General features: G+C 53.3%; 7 protein-coding genes across 7 annotated transcripts; 6 read left to right on the forward strand and 1 right to left on the reverse strand.

The window, feature by feature from the left end:
- Positions 1–311: 311 nt before the first annotated feature.
- On the forward strand, positions 312–1762 carry M421DRAFT_419608 (MFS general substrate transporter). The gene is made up of 3 exons (XM_033592186.1): positions 312–374; positions 421–1284; positions 1331–1762. Exons 1-3 carry the CDS (start codon positions 329–331, stop codon positions 1633–1635), a joined length of 1215 nt encoding a protein of 404 aa, XP_033450085.1. The 5' UTR covers positions 312–328; the 3' UTR covers positions 1636–1762.
- A 1199-nt stretch (positions 1763–2961) lies between these two features.
- On the forward strand, positions 2962–3893 carry M421DRAFT_419610 (uncharacterized protein). Its single transcript, XM_033592188.1, has one exon. The coding sequence runs from the start codon at positions 3126–3128 to the stop codon at positions 3558–3560; it is 435 nt and encodes a 144-aa protein (XP_033450086.1). The 5' UTR covers positions 2962–3125; the 3' UTR covers positions 3561–3893.
- A 563-nt stretch (positions 3894–4456) lies between these two features.
- M421DRAFT_419611 (adenosine deaminase) lies at positions 4457–5829 on the forward strand. Its single transcript, XM_033592189.1, has one exon. It carries the CDS (start codon positions 4659–4661, stop codon positions 5730–5732), a length of 1074 nt encoding a protein of 357 aa, XP_033450087.1. The 5' UTR covers positions 4457–4658; the 3' UTR covers positions 5733–5829.
- Positions 5830–6310: 481 nt separating this feature from the next.
- On the forward strand, positions 6311–7333 carry M421DRAFT_24445 (uncharacterized protein; the record flags this gene model as incomplete). The annotated part of the gene is made up of 1 exon (XM_033588533.1): positions 6311–7333. A coding segment is annotated over one exon (1023 nt), but the record flags the coding sequence as incomplete, so codon positions are not given.
- Positions 7334–8016: 683 nt separating this feature from the next.
- Positions 8017–10636, forward strand: M421DRAFT_91623 (uncharacterized protein; the record flags this gene model as incomplete). Its single annotated transcript, XM_033597963.1, has 5 exons — positions 8017–8340; positions 8507–8595; positions 8636–8878; positions 8938–10084; positions 10454–10636. 5 exons carry the CDS (start codon positions 8017–8019, stop codon positions 10634–10636), a joined length of 1986 nt encoding a protein of 661 aa, XP_033450089.1.
- A 120-nt stretch (positions 10637–10756) lies between these two features.
- Positions 10757–12337, forward strand: M421DRAFT_4272 (uncharacterized protein; the record flags this gene model as incomplete). The annotated part of the gene is made up of 2 exons (XM_033594606.1): positions 10757–12232; positions 12284–12337. 2 exons carry the CDS (start codon positions 10757–10759, stop codon positions 12335–12337), a joined length of 1530 nt encoding a protein of 509 aa, XP_033450090.1.
- Positions 12338–14083: 1746 nt separating this feature from the next.
- Positions 14084–16634, reverse strand: M421DRAFT_60595 (heavy metal translocatin; the record flags this gene model as incomplete). Its single annotated transcript, XM_033595800.1, has 2 exons — positions 14084–15691; positions 15738–16634. 2 exons carry the CDS (start codon positions 16632–16634, stop codon positions 14084–14086), a joined length of 2505 nt encoding a protein of 834 aa, XP_033450091.1.
- Between the last annotated feature and the right edge of the window lie 134 nt (positions 16635–16768).

Below are 16768 nucleotides of genomic sequence, written 5' to 3' on the forward strand. Positions count from 1 at the left end.
AGAGAGCGAGGCATACCAGCACGGCCAAGATGCCGACACATACGCGGCAGATATCGAAAAAGGCGTGCAAAGCCATTCAGTCTCGACACACACAGACGGACGCACACTGAGCGTCGACGCACCTGCGCAAGAGGAGGCACGCGATCCAGATGTCGTGGACTGGGACGGACCAGACGATCCCGCGAATCCTTTGAACTGGCCGGCGAAACGGAAGTGGACTATCATCGCGGCTCTGGGGGGTGTCACACTCATCACCCCGCTAGCCTCGTCGTTCTTTGCGCCTGGCGTGCCGCAGGTCATGCATGCGTTCAACGAGCAGTCGAATCTGATGGCCACGTTCGTCGTGTCGGTCTATCTTCTTGGATTCGCCATCGGTGCGTTGATCGACAGACACCCATGCGCTGAGCTAACACACTGCAGGCCCTCTCTTCATCGCGCCCATGTCCGAGATGTTCGGCCGTATGCCCCTCTACAACATCTGCTCCGTGCTGTTCGTCATCTTTAACGTGGGCTGCGCCCTCTCCACGTCAATGGGCATGCTCATCGCCTTCCGGCTGCTCGCAGGCTGCGCCGGTGCCTCGCCCCTCACGCTCGGCGGCGGCACAATCGCCGACATGTTCCCGCAGGAGCAGCGGGCCGGCGCCATGGCAATCTACTCCATGGGCCCCCTGCTCGGCCCCATCATCGGCCCCGTCTGCGGCGGCTTCCTCGTCGAGGCCCTCTCGTGGCGCTGGGTGTTCTGGATCCTGGCCATCTTCGGCGGCGTGTTCGGCATCAGCCTCGCCGTCGTCGGCCGGGAGACGTTCCACCAGACCATCCTCAACACTAAGGTCGCGCGCCTGCGCAAGGAAACGGGCAACGCGCAGCTCCGCAGCAAACTCAACAACGGCCTCTCGTCCAAGGAGGTCTTTGTCCGCGCCATCGCACGCCCGATGAAGATGCTGTTCTTCAGCCCTATCGTGTTCCTCATGTCGCTGTACATCTCCGTCAACTACGGCATCCTGTACCTGTTCTTCACGACCATGACATTCGTCTTCGAGGGGCAGTACGGATTCTCCTCGGGAGCCGTCGGGCTCGCGTATCTGGGCATGGGCATGGGCATGATCTTCGGCATGGCCGCGCTGGGCATGCTGTCGGACAAGAACATCAAGAAGCACCAGGCCAAGGGCAACGCGAAGCCCGAGCACAGACTGCCCATGTTCCTCACGGTTCCCGGCGCGGTGAGCCTGCCGCTGGGCATCTTCGTGTACGGCTGGACGACGAACTACGGCGTGCATTGGATTGGTGGGTTCTTCAACACTGTTAAAGAAAGTTGTGCTAACAAGGCCAGTCCCCATCATCGGCACGGCCTTCATCGGCGTCGGCAACCTGACTGCCATGATGACGATCCAGACCTACCTTGTCGACGCCTTCAACGTGCACGCCGCGTCCGCCATCGCTGCCAATACCGTGCTGCGCTCCGTCTTCGGCGCCGTGCTGCCCCTCGCCGGCCTCGACATGTACGACAAGCTGGGCCTTGGGTGGGGAAACTCGCTGCTGGGCTTCGTCGCGCTGGCCTTCATCCCGGTGCCGGTGCTGTTCAGAATCTACGGCGAGCGCATCAGGACGAACCCGAGGTTCCAGGTGCAGTTCTAGGCTGGCGGTAGTTGCGTGAGGAGTGGGTTTGTGTCGCCCATGGCGGAGTTGCGCGATTGTCGGTTTCTTTGCAGCATATACCCCGATAGTAGCGTCATTGTAATCCAAAGTTAGCCACTGTGATGGAAATCTTGCCTCGTAAATTTGTAAAGATCTGATCTCGGGGATCCGACGAAAGAAGGTGATAATTCCAAGATACTAATGCAGCTTGGTCAGAGACCGCATCCCTTCGATGAAACGAGCCTGTAAGGACTTCATCACTTTCTGTGAAGTGGCATATTTTTATGAGAAATTGTACCCAGCGGTTTTGAAGTCCTAGATAAGCGGGGCTGAGAGCGACATCGTCCTATTGATACTTTGGCTCCTCTTATTCGAGTTGGATCGATGTCTCCAGGCGTGCTGCTTCTCGATACTGCAACGGACACTAGACATCAGCATATTGAACATCGAGCTTCATCAATCCTCAATGTATGCATCCCGATTCGCATCAGGTGAAAATGTAGATTGCATTGGTGTATGCTCCTGGCCCGGCTCAACAGTGCCCTGTGCACAGAGATTTATGCGCCCAAACGCCGCGCCTATGTCCGCTGAAGACTGCATGCGAAGTAGAAGTGCTTTTGTGAAGCGTGGCCGGTCCTATCTGTTCCGGCGCGAAAAGTCATACCACTGTGTGGCCCTTGGACCTGACATGATCCGGCGGTAGCTTCCGGGGTTCGAAGATGGCGTGCAGCTCAGTGTGGCCTGCTTAGAAGAAGAGCTTCAGGAGCTCAAAAAGGAGACCTCCGCAAAGGATGAAAGCAAGGACGACTACCAGCACATTAGTGTTTGCAGTACTGCTTCAACCCGGCTCACGTACTGATCCAAGTCTTGCTGATCGGGCTCTTCTGAGGACCCCTTGGCTTGACCACCTGCGGACCCTCAGGCTTGCCCATCTTCTTCTCCTGCGCCTTGGCGTAGCGCGCGTTTGCCTGGCGCTGCTGTGGTGTTTGTGCCTGCAGCAAACACATTAGCTTCATCCCACTCAATCCGCGGAGCTGTCCCGATTCGGAGGAACATGACAGACAGGGGAACTAGCGGGTAGCGTACCATTGTGACGGGTGCGGTGAAGGTTGAAGCTGGAGAATTCTGGCTGGCGGCGAGAGAGCGGTGGAGGAGCGAGCGAGGGTGAGAAAGCGAAAGAGCGAACGTGTGTTGTCGAGGTTGTGTAGGGATGGTGATGCAAGGTGTTCCTTCGGAGTTCTCGCGTGCTTGGGCCGGCGCTAGTGCGGACCCCCGAATTGTGGGCGGAGGTTTGCTTGCCGTTGTGGGTGGAGTGAGCTTCGACATGCCGTCTCCACAACCTCAGACGCCCTGCCACGAGCTCGACACACCAATTGATCATTGAATTGCTTGCACGTCTTGCACGAAGAGCATCCTAAACCATACAACGCCATCTAGTCCCGTGTGATCGACGACGTACACTCGGCGCATCGCCCGCACGGCACTACAACATGAACGCCGTCAGAGCACGACAGCTGCTCCGCCTCAGCACACCCCGCCGCAACTTCACACAGACAACACGGCGGAGTCTCGACATCGAGCCCCCAGCGCCACAGCCACAAGAACCCAAACGACCCTCCAAAGTCGGTGCCTTCTACAAAACCTTCTCCGCGCCGCTGCTGAAATGCTTTCTCGGCGCACTCTTCACATACCAACTCGCCTACTTTGCCTGGATGAAACTAGAGACAATAGAGACAGCGCACGACAAGAATACCGAGATCAATGAGCTGCGGGAGGAATTGGCGGGCGCGATAAACAACAAGAGGAGGGAAGCTGAGGGCGTGGTGGACAAGATTGGTGACAAAGTCGGGGAGGCCAAAGACAAAGTGGTTGGAGGTGCTGGCGTTGCGGGGACGGCCAAGAAGGGCGGCTGGTGGCCATGGTGAGCAGGCTGGATGACTTCTGCAGCTGGGGGCTCCGAACTGTAGGATGTTTGTGTGTACAGTACAAATCAAGGATCAAGGAATCAAGGCACAGCAGCGATACCCAAGTCAAGAGACGCGAGTAGAGACGTCAAGTCTCGATTGTTAGCACACGGCAATCAGCTCCTATAGCTGAACTTCCCCACTCCACCCGCCCCTCAATGCCACACACCAATATTGATGGCAGGAATACCAGTTTGCCTCACGGTGGCAGCTTGAAAAAGCCATAATCATGGTCGTGTCTCAGAAGCGGTTCGGAAAATGTACAGTGAGTCCTGACATTGTCAAAAATGTTTCCCCGCCTGGCTTGAAACCTTTGATGTGCCGGAAGAGGGATGTTGCACCAGAAGCGTTGCTCAGTAAGGAATCTCTTGAGAAAAGACTGATGCGTACGAATTTAAAACACAAATTTGGCCATTGTATGTGGTCGGCCCAAAGCCACGCGCGTGCTGACGCCATGCGGCTCGGTCTCACCTGCACCATCCTTGGTGATTATGGACGTGATCCTTCGGTGCCGTTTGACCGAAGCAAACAGGGAGTTAAGATTTAAACCTACATTGTGGCCGCGCCCACGGTGAAGGCGTCGCAGGTGAACGCCCGGTCGGTTTGGCTTGGATGGAGGCTCCCCAGCCGTAGAATGGATATGAAAGTCACCGCCACTGCACATTTCACCTGTAAAGTGCTCGGTACAGAGTCGAAGGTCGAGATAAGGTTGTTGACGGACGGCGTGCGGAATTCATTCACGAGACTTCCCTGAGTTCCCAGAGCAGCCTAGTGCTGCCTGCTTCTAGCGTTCAGGCGGGCTCCCCACGACCTCATCGAGAGGCTCGTCGCTTGGTGTCTGACACGCATGCAAGCTCCTTTCTGCGTCTCACAATCCTCAGGGTTTTCGCACAATGGGTCTTTCTGCCTGCGCACATCGGCGGCGCCCGAAAGAATACGCTAACAACGGAAAAGTGGACTGAAAAAGACTTCTATGCCGACTGGAACACATAAAGAACGCAACTCGCATACACAGTCGAAAAGCCGATTAACAAATCTACACAAACCCTCACCAAGAACATGTGCCAGACATCATTTCATGAATTCCTGGCCGAGCTGCCAAAATGCGAGCACCACCTTCACCTCGAAGGCTGCCTATCACCATCTCTGACTTTCAAGCTGGCGGCGAAGAACAACATCAAGTTGCCAAGTAAGGAAGAGAAGCCTGAGTATGAGTCCATCCAGACGCTCGAGAAGCGCTACGAGCACTTCGACAACCTCCAGGACTTCCTCGACTGCTACTATCTGGCCCTGGACGCGGTCATTACCAAGAAGGACTTCGAGATGCTCGGCTGGGAGTACTTCACAACGGCCCACGCAGACGGCGTCAAGCACGCAGAACTTTTCTTCGACCCCCAAAGCCACACAGTCCGTGGCATCGCCTTCGAAACCGTTGTAGCTGGATTCAACGCAGCGTGCGAGCGAGCAAAGAATGAGCTTGGAATCAGCAGTCGACTCATCATGTGCTTCCTTCGTCACTTGCCCGCAAGCAGCGCGGAGGAGACGATGCAGAGTGCCATCGACGGCGGCTTCTTCAAGCCCCAGCAGGGCAAGGACCGCATCATCGCTGGTCTCGGTCTCGACTCCAGCGAAGTCGGGTTCCGTCCAGAGCTCTTCAAGGAGCAGTACGCAAAGGGCAAGGAGCTGGAACTTCACAGGACTGCTCACGGTGGCGAGGAGGGCGACCCGTCATACATCAGCGGCGCCCTGGACTCGCTGCACTGCGAGCGCATCGACCACGGCATCAAGCTTGTTCAGGACCCGGAGTTGCTGAAGCGCATCGTGGAGGAAGAGATCCTGCTGACCATTTGCCCGCTCAGCAATGTCTGTCTGCAAGCTGTCAAGGAGGTTGGCGAGGTGCCCATCAGGAAGTTCCTCCAGGACGGCGTCAAGTTCAGCATCAACAGCGACGACCCGGCGTACTTCGGCGGGTACATCCTCAAGAACTACTGCGCCGTACAGACGGCGTTCAACCTGTCCAAGGACGAGTGGAAGATCATTGTCTCGAACTCGATCAACGGCAGCTGGGTCGAGAAGCAGCGCAAGCATGAGTTGCACGCCATGTTGGAAGAATGCCTCAAGAAGCACGCATAGATGAGTGGCCCACGTTCAAGAATAGAGAACGGAAGAAAACAGGCAAATTTGAAGATACCCACATTAGCATGAGACTCAATGAAACCCCAATACTGATCATTCGCTGAATTCCATTTGGGAGTGTAGTTAAAAGCGGCGGTCTTCCGTGTGTTGTCAGCGCGTACTTCGTATCGTATCTGACGGTCGGGCGATCGGGCTGCCGGGCTGATTGGTGATCAAGCATGACTTCATTTCATCCGCGACGGACGAATCACTGCAACAACTGTCTCTCCGGTCAGATACAAGAGGAGCACAAGGACCGCTTGGTTTTTGAAGCTTTGTATCACGTACAGCTCTACATCGCCATCGCAGAACAGTAAGTGCGATCTGTCAGTCAACCTGGGGTCATGCAGGAACGAGCCAATGACAATTCGCCAGTCAGCAGCACGCAATCTTTGGGCACGATGACCTCGACGACACACACTCCATACGCGTCCCAGGCTGGCGAGTCCACTGCAGCCGACCCAGACAACTCAGTCAGCTGTTATCAGAAACTCGTCGGCCGGCTGACTTCACTGCGGCGACGCCCAAAGCGCGTCTTTGCACCCGTGTCTCAGACTTCACAGGACCGCCTTGATGCCTCCTTGAACGAAGCGCCGCTCGATGCGACTGCAATCACCGAATCAGACATCTCGGCAGCGAAAGAGAAGAACAAGACAGTGCTGTACCTGGCGTACGGCTCGAATCTATGCAATGAGACGTTCAGAGGCGCACGAGGCATCAAGCCTTTGTCGCAAGTCAATGTCCTCGTCCCCTCATTGCGCCTGACATTCGATCTTGCCGGAATTCCATATGCAGAGCCCTGCTTTGCCAACAGTGCGCGCCGTATACCGAATGCGCCCGTCCCAGACCCCTCAGAACCGCACTACCACAAAGACCGCTGGCAGAAGGGCCTGGTAGGAGTAGTCTACGAAGTCACACTCAGCGATTACGCGCACATCATCGCAACCGAGGGCGGCGGTGCCTCATACCATGATATCCTCGTCGACTGCCACGTCCTCCCGTTCGCCGACAGTGTGCCCTCACGCCCCACAACCGCCCCGTTCAAAGCGCATACCCTCTTCGCACCGGCTATCCGACCAGACGAAGCGCGCGCCGCAGATCGAATTTCAAGACCAGACCCTAGCTACGCACAGCCTTCAGCGCGGTACTTGAAGCTCATCACCGATGGCGCGGCGGAGTGCGAGCTGCCGACCGAATACCAGGAGTATCTTCACAACATCCGAGCGTACACAATTACCACGAGGAAGCAGGCGGCAGGCAAGGCGCTATTCATGGGAATCTGGCTGCCGTTCATCCTCATGATATTCGCTATGAGCAGAAGGCTGCAGGACGACAAAGGCAGGGCGCCCAAGTGGTTCGCCAGGCTGAGCGCGATGATCTTCGTGGGCATGTGGATGAGCTACGATGGTGTGTTCAAAAAGATATTTGGAGACGGCGAGAGGACTATTGGGGATGAAATGGATGAAGAGTGGAAGGGGGTGCCATATAAAGATGAAGAACCAGCGAGCTACAGCGATGCTGAGAAGGATAGGCTGCTGGAGGATGCGATGGGGAGGCTGGACGATCTAGCTGGACAAGAGAACGCGAACGTGCAGAGGCAGAATCTTGTGTGAGGGTTAAGAACCGATGCTGCCCCGGAATCGCAATATCCGATTCTGTCAAACGGGGCACGCCTACAATCTCAGATTCACAAACATAAGAAACCGCCCTTTCAGCTTACTGATGCACAAGGAGCCGTCTTTTCAGTGCCCAATAGCGCTCTTCGCAGTCCTTTCAATCAGACAACACCAAAGACGCCACGGCCAATGTGCAAGGCTGGAGTGGTGAGATGTCTGCACGAGGCTGGGTGTGCTGACTGCGTGCAGCCCCCCGCTGCGTCCAAGACTATCGGCAGCTCAATCAACGCACCGCGGTATCATGACGCACGTGTTGAGGGCTATTTTGAGCTCCATCCTGTGTCGCGAATTTGGCCCCCGCCCACATACGTCTGGTTGGCCAAGGTCTGTTATGCAAAGTGCCACAAGACTGACGGCTTGTTGCCTCAGCCCTGTCTCTCTGCAGGCTTGGCCTCGCTCATACCGATGCCAACGAAGAGATCAGCCTGCTCCCGCGACTTCCAGCCATCTTGCACCCAGTGACAATCTCCAAAATGTCAGATACACTCGATTGAATTCAAATTCAAACTGACCTCCCTCGATACCAAGTCAGCCCTATCGAGGCCGCAATAGCGCCTTTGTCCCCAATGACAGACGAGCCGCAACAAGGCTACGCCCAGGAATCAGCACCACTCCAGTCTCAGCGATCCGCTGTATCAACAACAACACTATCGATATCAGAGGATGATGTTGAGGAAGCCACATATATCCAGACCCCACAGCGTGTGTCAATACCTGAGGGAACACCCGCGACACCTCTGCTGCAGGCCGACAAGGTCACAGCAACACCGGAAAGATGGCCAACTTCTCAGCAGAAAGTTCTAAAATCCAAGTTTGAGATATCATGGGATGGCTTCTTCGATTTTGCCCTATTCATAAGTGCAGTCGCTTTCCTGGCTTTCGCAGCTTTTGTCAGTTACTACGATCAGGCACCAACGGCTGCAAAGCCGAAAGCGACCAAAATGTTACTGAATGCAACGAAATACATTTGTGGCAATGCGATCTGAATTCGTGCACGTCTGACCTTTGTCAGGGACCTACAGTCTTTCCTATCCTATTTGCTCTGACACTTGGAAGAACGACACACGCCATTCTTCGTTGGTGATTCGAACGCGGCGAACGTATTGTGGTTCTGGATACACTAGCAGCAAGCACATCATTAATAAGTACAGTGGTGACGCAATTTCATTTGCGTGCTCTGAACAGTTTTGGGCTCGCCCTAGTGGCCGTGTGGGCACTGTCATCCACTGGAGGCCAAGCATCACTACGGCAGATGGCTATTGGAACTAAGAACGAGACCTCCGATATTGAATTTGGTTACATGAACTATCATGGATACACGAACGAATTTCAAACGAAGGCAAACGTCTTTACTTGGGGAGTTACCAACAGCATGTTTGTCAGTGCAATGATTGGATCAGTTGCTCCAAAGTCGTCTCAGGTTGATATGTGGGGAAATGTCAAAATCCCGAGGATCGAGTTTACGAAAGGAACACTACAGCCGACAGCGAAGGTTGGTTTGCTACCACTGGTGGAGGCTCTGATTCGTACGAAAGATATACCTCTATGGTTGGTATCCCAGTGCGCATCGGCGCTCGCATAGGGAGGGACGTGTCGAAGCCAACCGACTACATAACGCGAATACAGACCCCGTATTTCAACATGAAGTGCGAGGTCTCGAAGTCCGGAAAATACCTATGGCCGACGGTACCTCAGGGTATGGTGAACTTCACCGGCCCAGGAGCGGTTGCCATGTTCGAGAACATAACACAGCTTCGCCGATCCCGCGTTGATCCAAAAACCCTGGCTCACTTCCAATTCCAGTACTTGACCAGAGACTGGAAGATGAACAACCATCGTCTGGAATGTAATGTCTCGAATAGCTATGTTGAGACAGAAGCCGTCTGTCAATACAGTACATCGTGCGTCCCCACGAATGTTCGTCGATATCAACTGGACCTTCTGCCTCAGAACTTGACCATGATGGAACTCAGTTGGAGGACTCCTCGCGTTCTATTTGAGCAAATGCTCGAAAGTGTCACCGCTAAAAGCGGATGGCCGTCAATCTTGGACCGATACTTGGACAATCCAAGGTCACATCTCGAGGAAGCTGCGGATCCCGCTGTAGCTGAGCTGAACACGAGCGATAATTACTCTGTTCGTATGGCACATCTGATGAACTCCTATTTCACCATCCTGAACGGCCTGTACGCAATCACTGCGGGTCTGACCGCTCACAAACAGCCAATCATGACGGATCTGTGGAACGCGACTTTCATCCCATCTTTGAACTCGGCGGGACCAAACATGGAGTTGCAGAATACTAATGACTTCTTCATCGACGATAGAGCTTGGTTCCAGCGGAGAAGGCCTTCGCTCCGTGGCATCTTCTGGCCAGCCAGAGGCACAGAGAGAAACTCGACGGAAGTGGTCGTAGCTCACAAGCCGTGGGTTGTCACGCTATGTATTGCCTCTATCGCCTTGATTTTCTCGAGTTTGCTGTCTCCACTGATTCATTACATAGTCATTGAGGGCCCCGAGATCATGATGAACATCTCCAGTCTTGCAACCCGGAATAACTCGTACATACAACTGCCAGAAGGTGGTACACACCTGAATGTGGCTACTAGCGCACGACTGCTAAAGGATGTTGAGGTTTGTTTCGGGGATGTTCGCAAGAGATCTCACGTTGGCCAGCTGGCTATAGGGGTTCTGGATATGGACGACCAGCGACGCATAAGAAGGCTACGACCTGATCGGATGTATGAGTAATATGGGTACTGATAAGCTCTATATGGTGTATCATGACATCGGAGTTACTCTGTGCGTTGAGGCTGCTGGCGTAAGGCACTTCTTCAAGCCGTGTGGCCAAGGATTTGTGCGTGAACTAAATTGAATGATACTTAGTTCTCGTGCCAGATGTTTGAAACATGACCCTTGACCCGGGAGAGCTAGCAAAAGCCTATTACACTTCAATGCCAAGCACTCCGCGTCGGTATCCTTGGCTGGCTGCCTTGCTTATAGGTGCCTAGGATTACGGTGCAACCAGCTTCTGGTCTTACAGCACTGCCTCGTACTGCTCGCTCTACGTTCGAATCAGATTTTGCGAGCCCAGCCATAGCATCACGGCGGTGTCAGCGCAATGTCTTGCGCCTGCTCAACATGCCAGCTTCTGCAGCAGACGCGATGATCTTTGACAGTGGTTGAGGTAGATAAGTACACGGCGCGGCAGCAACCGCATCTGTCTGTACGCCATTTCGCTCTTCACTCAAAAAAACTCACTTAAAGACACATTCTGCAGTCAATCCCTCCTATCAATCATTAAACATGCTTCCCAGTATCAAGGCAAAGTTGATTGAGGAAGTAGTGAAAGAGCGCAATAAGTACATTACCAAAGATGCACCCAGTGGCACAAAAGGCGACGAGCTTGTCCAAGCAGCTGCGGCTACAGTCGGTTTCTTCTCAGAGATCAGCCATCATCGGAAAGAGAAGCCGGTCAAAGGGAAAGTGGCCGACTGCGAGACGGCAGCCGCTACCAAATCCCCAGGCCTGCCACAGACATCTGAAGAAGGAACATGCGGAACACCTGCGGCTCTCACTCCTAAGGGCCATTCCGAAGCCTTCCTCTACCGCCATCCGCCTCCAATCTCTTCTATCAGCCAGCCAGATCGGCCCTTAGCATCGCCAGTCCTCATCCCACAACGCCGCCCGAACAAACGAGCTCGAGGCTTCACACCCGCCTACGCTCCCATTCTTGACGACTTCGATGTTCCAAAGAATGCATTCCTCGACTTCATTATCACGCTTAATGCATCACTTGAGCCGAGCCCCTACCTAAACGCTATCAATCTGGCTAGTTTCGCCGGCGAAGCGTCCCCGGAGCCTCTTGTTGGTTTCCTGATCGGCGAAGCCGTCGAGACAGTCACGGACGCTATCATGGAGGCACACAGTCGAATGAAGTCGAACTATTTCCTAGAAATGGTGAATGAGGGCTTCTTCGCACCAAGGGGGCTATTTGCGTTTGTGGGGTTATGGCGGCCGGACGCGAACAAGAACGAGTCGGCTGAAGCATTGTGCGTCGAAGAAGATTTTCTCGCGTCACATCCACAAGTTAGTGTGACAACCGCCAGTGATAATACTGCAAAGAGCGATGCGATTACTGCAAAGGGTGGATGGAGGAAGTATCAACACCAATTGCAGCGGGCAATGCTTCCTTCTGGTGGCGACTTCAGTACTATTGTTCCAGCACCACTACTATGGCCTTCTAGCGAGGAGATTGCTGCTGCAATACCAGGGAATAAGACTAAGAAGAAGGGTCGATTCGATCGAGCCGGCTTGTGGATGGACGAACACGTCGACAAGCACTCGCAAATCACCTGGACCCAGGAGAACCCCAAGCATCCATTGGCCGGAAGTTTGCCCAAGTCCGAATTTCGATCGCGGTACGCAGATCCGAGTCACGCTGCGAGCAGCGGAGACGTTATTGCGCTGTTCACTGGTGGACAATGGCATACAAAGGAAGACGAGAAGAAGAAAGCAAAAGAGGCACGAAAACAATTGGAGAAAGAGAGAAAGAAAGAGAAGAAGCTCGAATATAAAAGGGAGAAGGCAAGACTGAAACAGCAGAAGTCAAGAGCAGAGGCTAGTGCTGCAAGTGATAATGACTCGAAGGGAAAAAACAATGATGATGAGACTGAAGTTGACCAGCGCAAGCGTAGAGCCTCCAATGACCCGAGAAACTCGAATGAAGAATGCAGAGTGAAAGGGAATATAAAGAGTGGCTTCAGCAGTCTTCTCGAGGATGTAAGTTGCGCTCCTGATGACCACTTGCAGTATCGCTGACGTTGGATACAGAACCTCCTATACTTGGTCATTGTACAGCACCCCTCGTTAGCTAGCAGCAAGTAATGCGCTCCCGCCGAGAACAATATGTCTAAATCTCTAGTGAACAAGACAGTGAAGCGGCACGACGAACTCGAGAGTCCCTGTTGGGTCGTTCGCATTCGCGCTGGAGCCGAGTATATCTGTGCCTGATTCAAGGCCTCTCCGCTTCCTCTCCCAAAAACCTCGACTGTCTGTTTTTTTCCCGCAGGTGCCTCCACTGTCGAACGACGTCACTCCCTCGGGTCAGCTGCAATACACACTCCCCACACCCCTACCTCGAACGAGCTTCTACCTTTGACTCCGACCGAGCTTTCAGTATCAACCTAAGCATCTATGCATCTTCTTTGAACGTTGTTCCTCCCTATTATCAGCCCCCTTCTTGCCTTAATTAAACAAGTCGCTCCCCCTGCCTGGGGCTCTCACTGCCAGCGTGAGCCGACTCCGGCTTCCCAGACACGCACGCTACTTGATGACAAAACATGAGGAAACCTATGGTGCAAAGGCAATAATCTGATTATACCGATGCGTCTCGTCAATCTCAAAGATGTCAAGCTCTTCAAGCCGCCTCGCCCAACTGCAGAGAGCCTGTGGAACTACTTTAGTAAGGACTTGGCTCCTTGTTAATGCTGGTTATGCATGGAATAAGTGAGGATTGAAAGTGAGACTGGCGTCAATCGAATGATCCCCAGGTCTGATTACAGAACTTCCTCACCGAAGAGGTACAATATGATGGGTTGGAGTGGGAAGGACTGTCACTCGACATGCCTTATGTGAGTGAACGCAGAAATGAATTGAGCCATAATTAAGCGGTCAGCCATGAACCCACAGAATCAAACAAATAAACCCTGAGCGCTTCCGTTAAATTTTTTACCAGAAAGCGAAACGAACCACTGAATTCCATCGGCTCAACAACATAAGATAAAAAAGAACCAGGCTCAAAAGAGGATAGCTAAACTGAGCGAAATTCTACGAACACCTGGGCACTCAGCCCTCGAACCAGTGATCCCCCTTGGGACCAAAGCTGTCGCAGACCTCTACCCTGCACGTTGGGCACTGCTGGCTTTCAGCGAACCACGCCCCAGCACATGTGAGGCCGATGAGATGTCCGTACTGAAGGCGGGCAGGCTCTTCGTGGTTGCGCGTTTGGCAACCGTCGATCTCGCAAAGGCGTTCCATGCATACAATGCATTTTTCTTTGGCCTTACTATCGAAGATAGTGGTATGCCATCTTCGAAGGTGGATGAAAAAGTCTGCAGCGGCCTTCTTGAAGGTTTCTGTGAGGGTGTAAGTTTTGAATGTATCTGGTATCTACAACAATTAGCATTTGCTCTTGCGTTGATAATGCACCAGTAGTATGCTTTCTGTGGTAGTGGTATGTGTGTGTGGTATGTGTGTGTAGTATGTGTGTGTAGTATGTGTTTGGCTTGAGACAGTCACTTTCTGGAATTGTGAAGTAGACGAAAGTGGATGTGTTTGCTAAGGCAGAAAGTTTTTTTCAACGTGAGGACAGCAGGTATTTAAGTAGTAGAATTGCTAGCGGGATCACACTGTACCTACCGTACCAGGCGCTTCAACACATCAAATCAACTCGGACCATTGTATGCTCTATGACAACAGATCAGACGAATCAGAGCAGTCCGTGCAAACCTATGTTGGTTGCAGGGTCCTGACGGCCGTAGTTCGTACTTCAGAAAAATACAGCATGACTCCAACGCATACTGGACCAAACTTCGAACCTCCATAGAAGGTTCTGGAGATTGCCATGCCCAATCAGAACTCCGACCATCTAAGCAGTACCGCCGCAGCAATGACTGGCAGAACACTGACAAGTTCGCCCAAACCCGCGAACTCTGGAGGTATACGCGCGTTCACAAAAGCGCCTGCACCCAACAGTACTGCAAAAAGGTTGTAAAAAAAGCTCCAGCCAAAGTTGAATGCCACCCGATTCATCGCTTTCTCACTTATCGCGAGAAGCGTCAAGATACCTGATAGGTCTGATCTAATCAGGACAACATCAGCAGCAGACTGTGCGATATCGGTACCACTCGACATGTGAACCCCAACTGTTGCCTGTGCAAGTGCAACTGCATCGTTGGTGCCGTCTCCGATGAAAATAATGGTAGGTATGCGGGCATTTTTCGATCCCTGCGGCGACAGCGGTCCTGCCTGGAGCACTTCGATGTACGCTCGCTTGTCAGCAGGCGAGCATCGAGAGCGCACGTTATTGTTAGGTATCGAAAGCTGGCTGGCTACGGACTGTATTGCTCCATCGTCGTCTCCAGATAGTATGTGGATGGCAATGTTCCGTCGATGCAGTTCTGATACAATGGAAGAGGCTTCTGGTCGAATAGTGTCTTGCAGTCCGTAGATAGCCGCTACATCACCGTCCACAGTGAAGCAGGTTACGGTAAGACCTTTCAACAATAGTGAACAGACCAGCGGATGCGCGTTCAGGTCGAGCCACCTCGAGTTGCCGACGCGCACAATCGTGCCCTGCCAGGTGCCTTCGACACCCTTCCCAGTGACTACTTTCGCTTCCTGTATGGCCAACGTGTCGGTATCCTTTTCTCTTAGATGTGATACGATAGCGCCGGAAATCGGGTGTTTGATATTACTGAGCAGGCCAAGCAACAAGGCATTGGACATCGAAGGATCAGGGTGAAAGGAGGCTTCCTCAACAACCTGCAGCCGGCCAAGTGTCAGCGTGCCTGTCTTGTCAAAAACAACATCCGTTGTCTTATACGCAATCTCGATGCTTGCGGCAGATTTGAAAATAACACCGTGCTGTGCTGCTACTCCGGTCGCTATGACGATCACCACAGGAACCGCCAGGCCTATAGCACAGGGACATGACACTATCAGCACGGTGATGGCGTATGTGGTGGCTTCAATAGTAGCTTGAGAAGCAGGTTGCTGGCGAACAGCCACACCTATTGCTACCCAAATGGTGAACGTGACGATCGTGATGCCCACTACAACCGGAACAAAACAGCTCGCAACTTTATCCGCAATGTCTTGTATCCGTGGCTTGGACAGCTTCGCTTCATCCACCATACTAGCTATCGTAGTGATGGTGTTGTCTCCCAGCAGGCGGGTGAGGCGAATCATCAGCATCCCCGAGCCATTGATGGAACCCGCAATGACAGTGGAGCCAACCTGCTTCACGACAGGCGTAGATTCGCCGGTGAGCATTGCTTCATCGACTTCAGACGAGCCTTCGATAATAGTGCCGTCAGTGGGTATCTGAGTTTCCGGTGCGACCATGAACACGTCGCCATACTGGAGGAGTCTCGCGTCGACATCCTTGTCTCGCCCGTCGTGGTCAACAAGTATAGCGGTCGTTTTTTGAAGCGATCGAATCGATACAGACTCAGCAGCCTGCAGGTTGTCAAAATAGTGTTATTAGGTGATAGGCGTGGCTGACCTTCTGTCGAGCTAGCGATGCAACCCAGCGCCCGACCATGATGAGGGTTACGAGGAGGGTACTCGTCTCGAAGAACTCGCCCGTGGACAAAGCATGACCGTTAATCATACAACCGAAAGAGACGACTGAGAACACATAGGCAGCGCTTGTGCTCAGAACGATGAGAAAATCCATCTCGATCACCCTAGAAAAGACGAGCGCCTTAAGAGCTTTGGGATAGAAGGGTCCTGCGATGCACACCTGCACGATGGTAGCAAGCGCAAGCGAGGCCGAGCTGTAGGCGACCTCTCGCTCCGGCAGTGGTGCCCATGCCATAACGAGGACTGGTATCGTAAGGCACGCTGATAGCAAGGTCATGAGGCCCATATGCCAGACGTGTCTGTTTCCAGCATCGAGAGATGCATCTAGCCGTATCGGTGCCAATTGCATGGGGTCGTCCCATCCTCTCTCAATCAAGTCTCGAGCTCCGACCACTTTCGCATCGTATGTCACTCGAATTGTGTCCTTGTCGAGAGGTCGTATGTCAAGCACACCGTCTGGCCATCTGCCATTGGTAACAATCGCGGCGCTTCCAGTGCAAATGAGATCGACACCTGAGCCTTGTGTCGAGATCTGCTCGCATTTGAACTCGGTCGTACGTGCGAGATGTTTGACCACATGAACGGCAGTAGCAGCTGTGCTGTCGATGTCGAATTCGGCCCGGGCGAGGATGAGACTTGTCCGAAGCATGCTTACATAGGGCAACGTTGCTAGTGTTCGCTGCAGCTTCGTCTCGCAGCCCGTACATGTCATACCAGACACACTAAGAACAACATGTTCCTTGCCTACACCGCTTTTTTCGAGGTCGGTCACCTCAGTCACCTCGGTCACTGTAGGTCGCAGGTCCAGTGGCTTCATCGCGGTGATAACCCTGTCACTTGTGCAGCAGCTGTGTTTGCTAGCTGTCTGCGAGCAGCCGTTGTTATCCGAGACCATACTTTCTGAGGCAGGAGAGATACCCACGCGATGAGTATCTGGTGGCTCGACAGGCC

This window comes from Didymella exigua (genome assembly GCF_010094145.1).
Source record: "Didymella exigua CBS 183.55 unplaced genomic scaffold M421scaffold_10, whole genome shotgun sequence".
NCBI classification, from domain to species: Eukaryota; Fungi; Ascomycota; class Dothideomycetes; order Pleosporales; family Didymellaceae; genus Didymella; species Didymella exigua.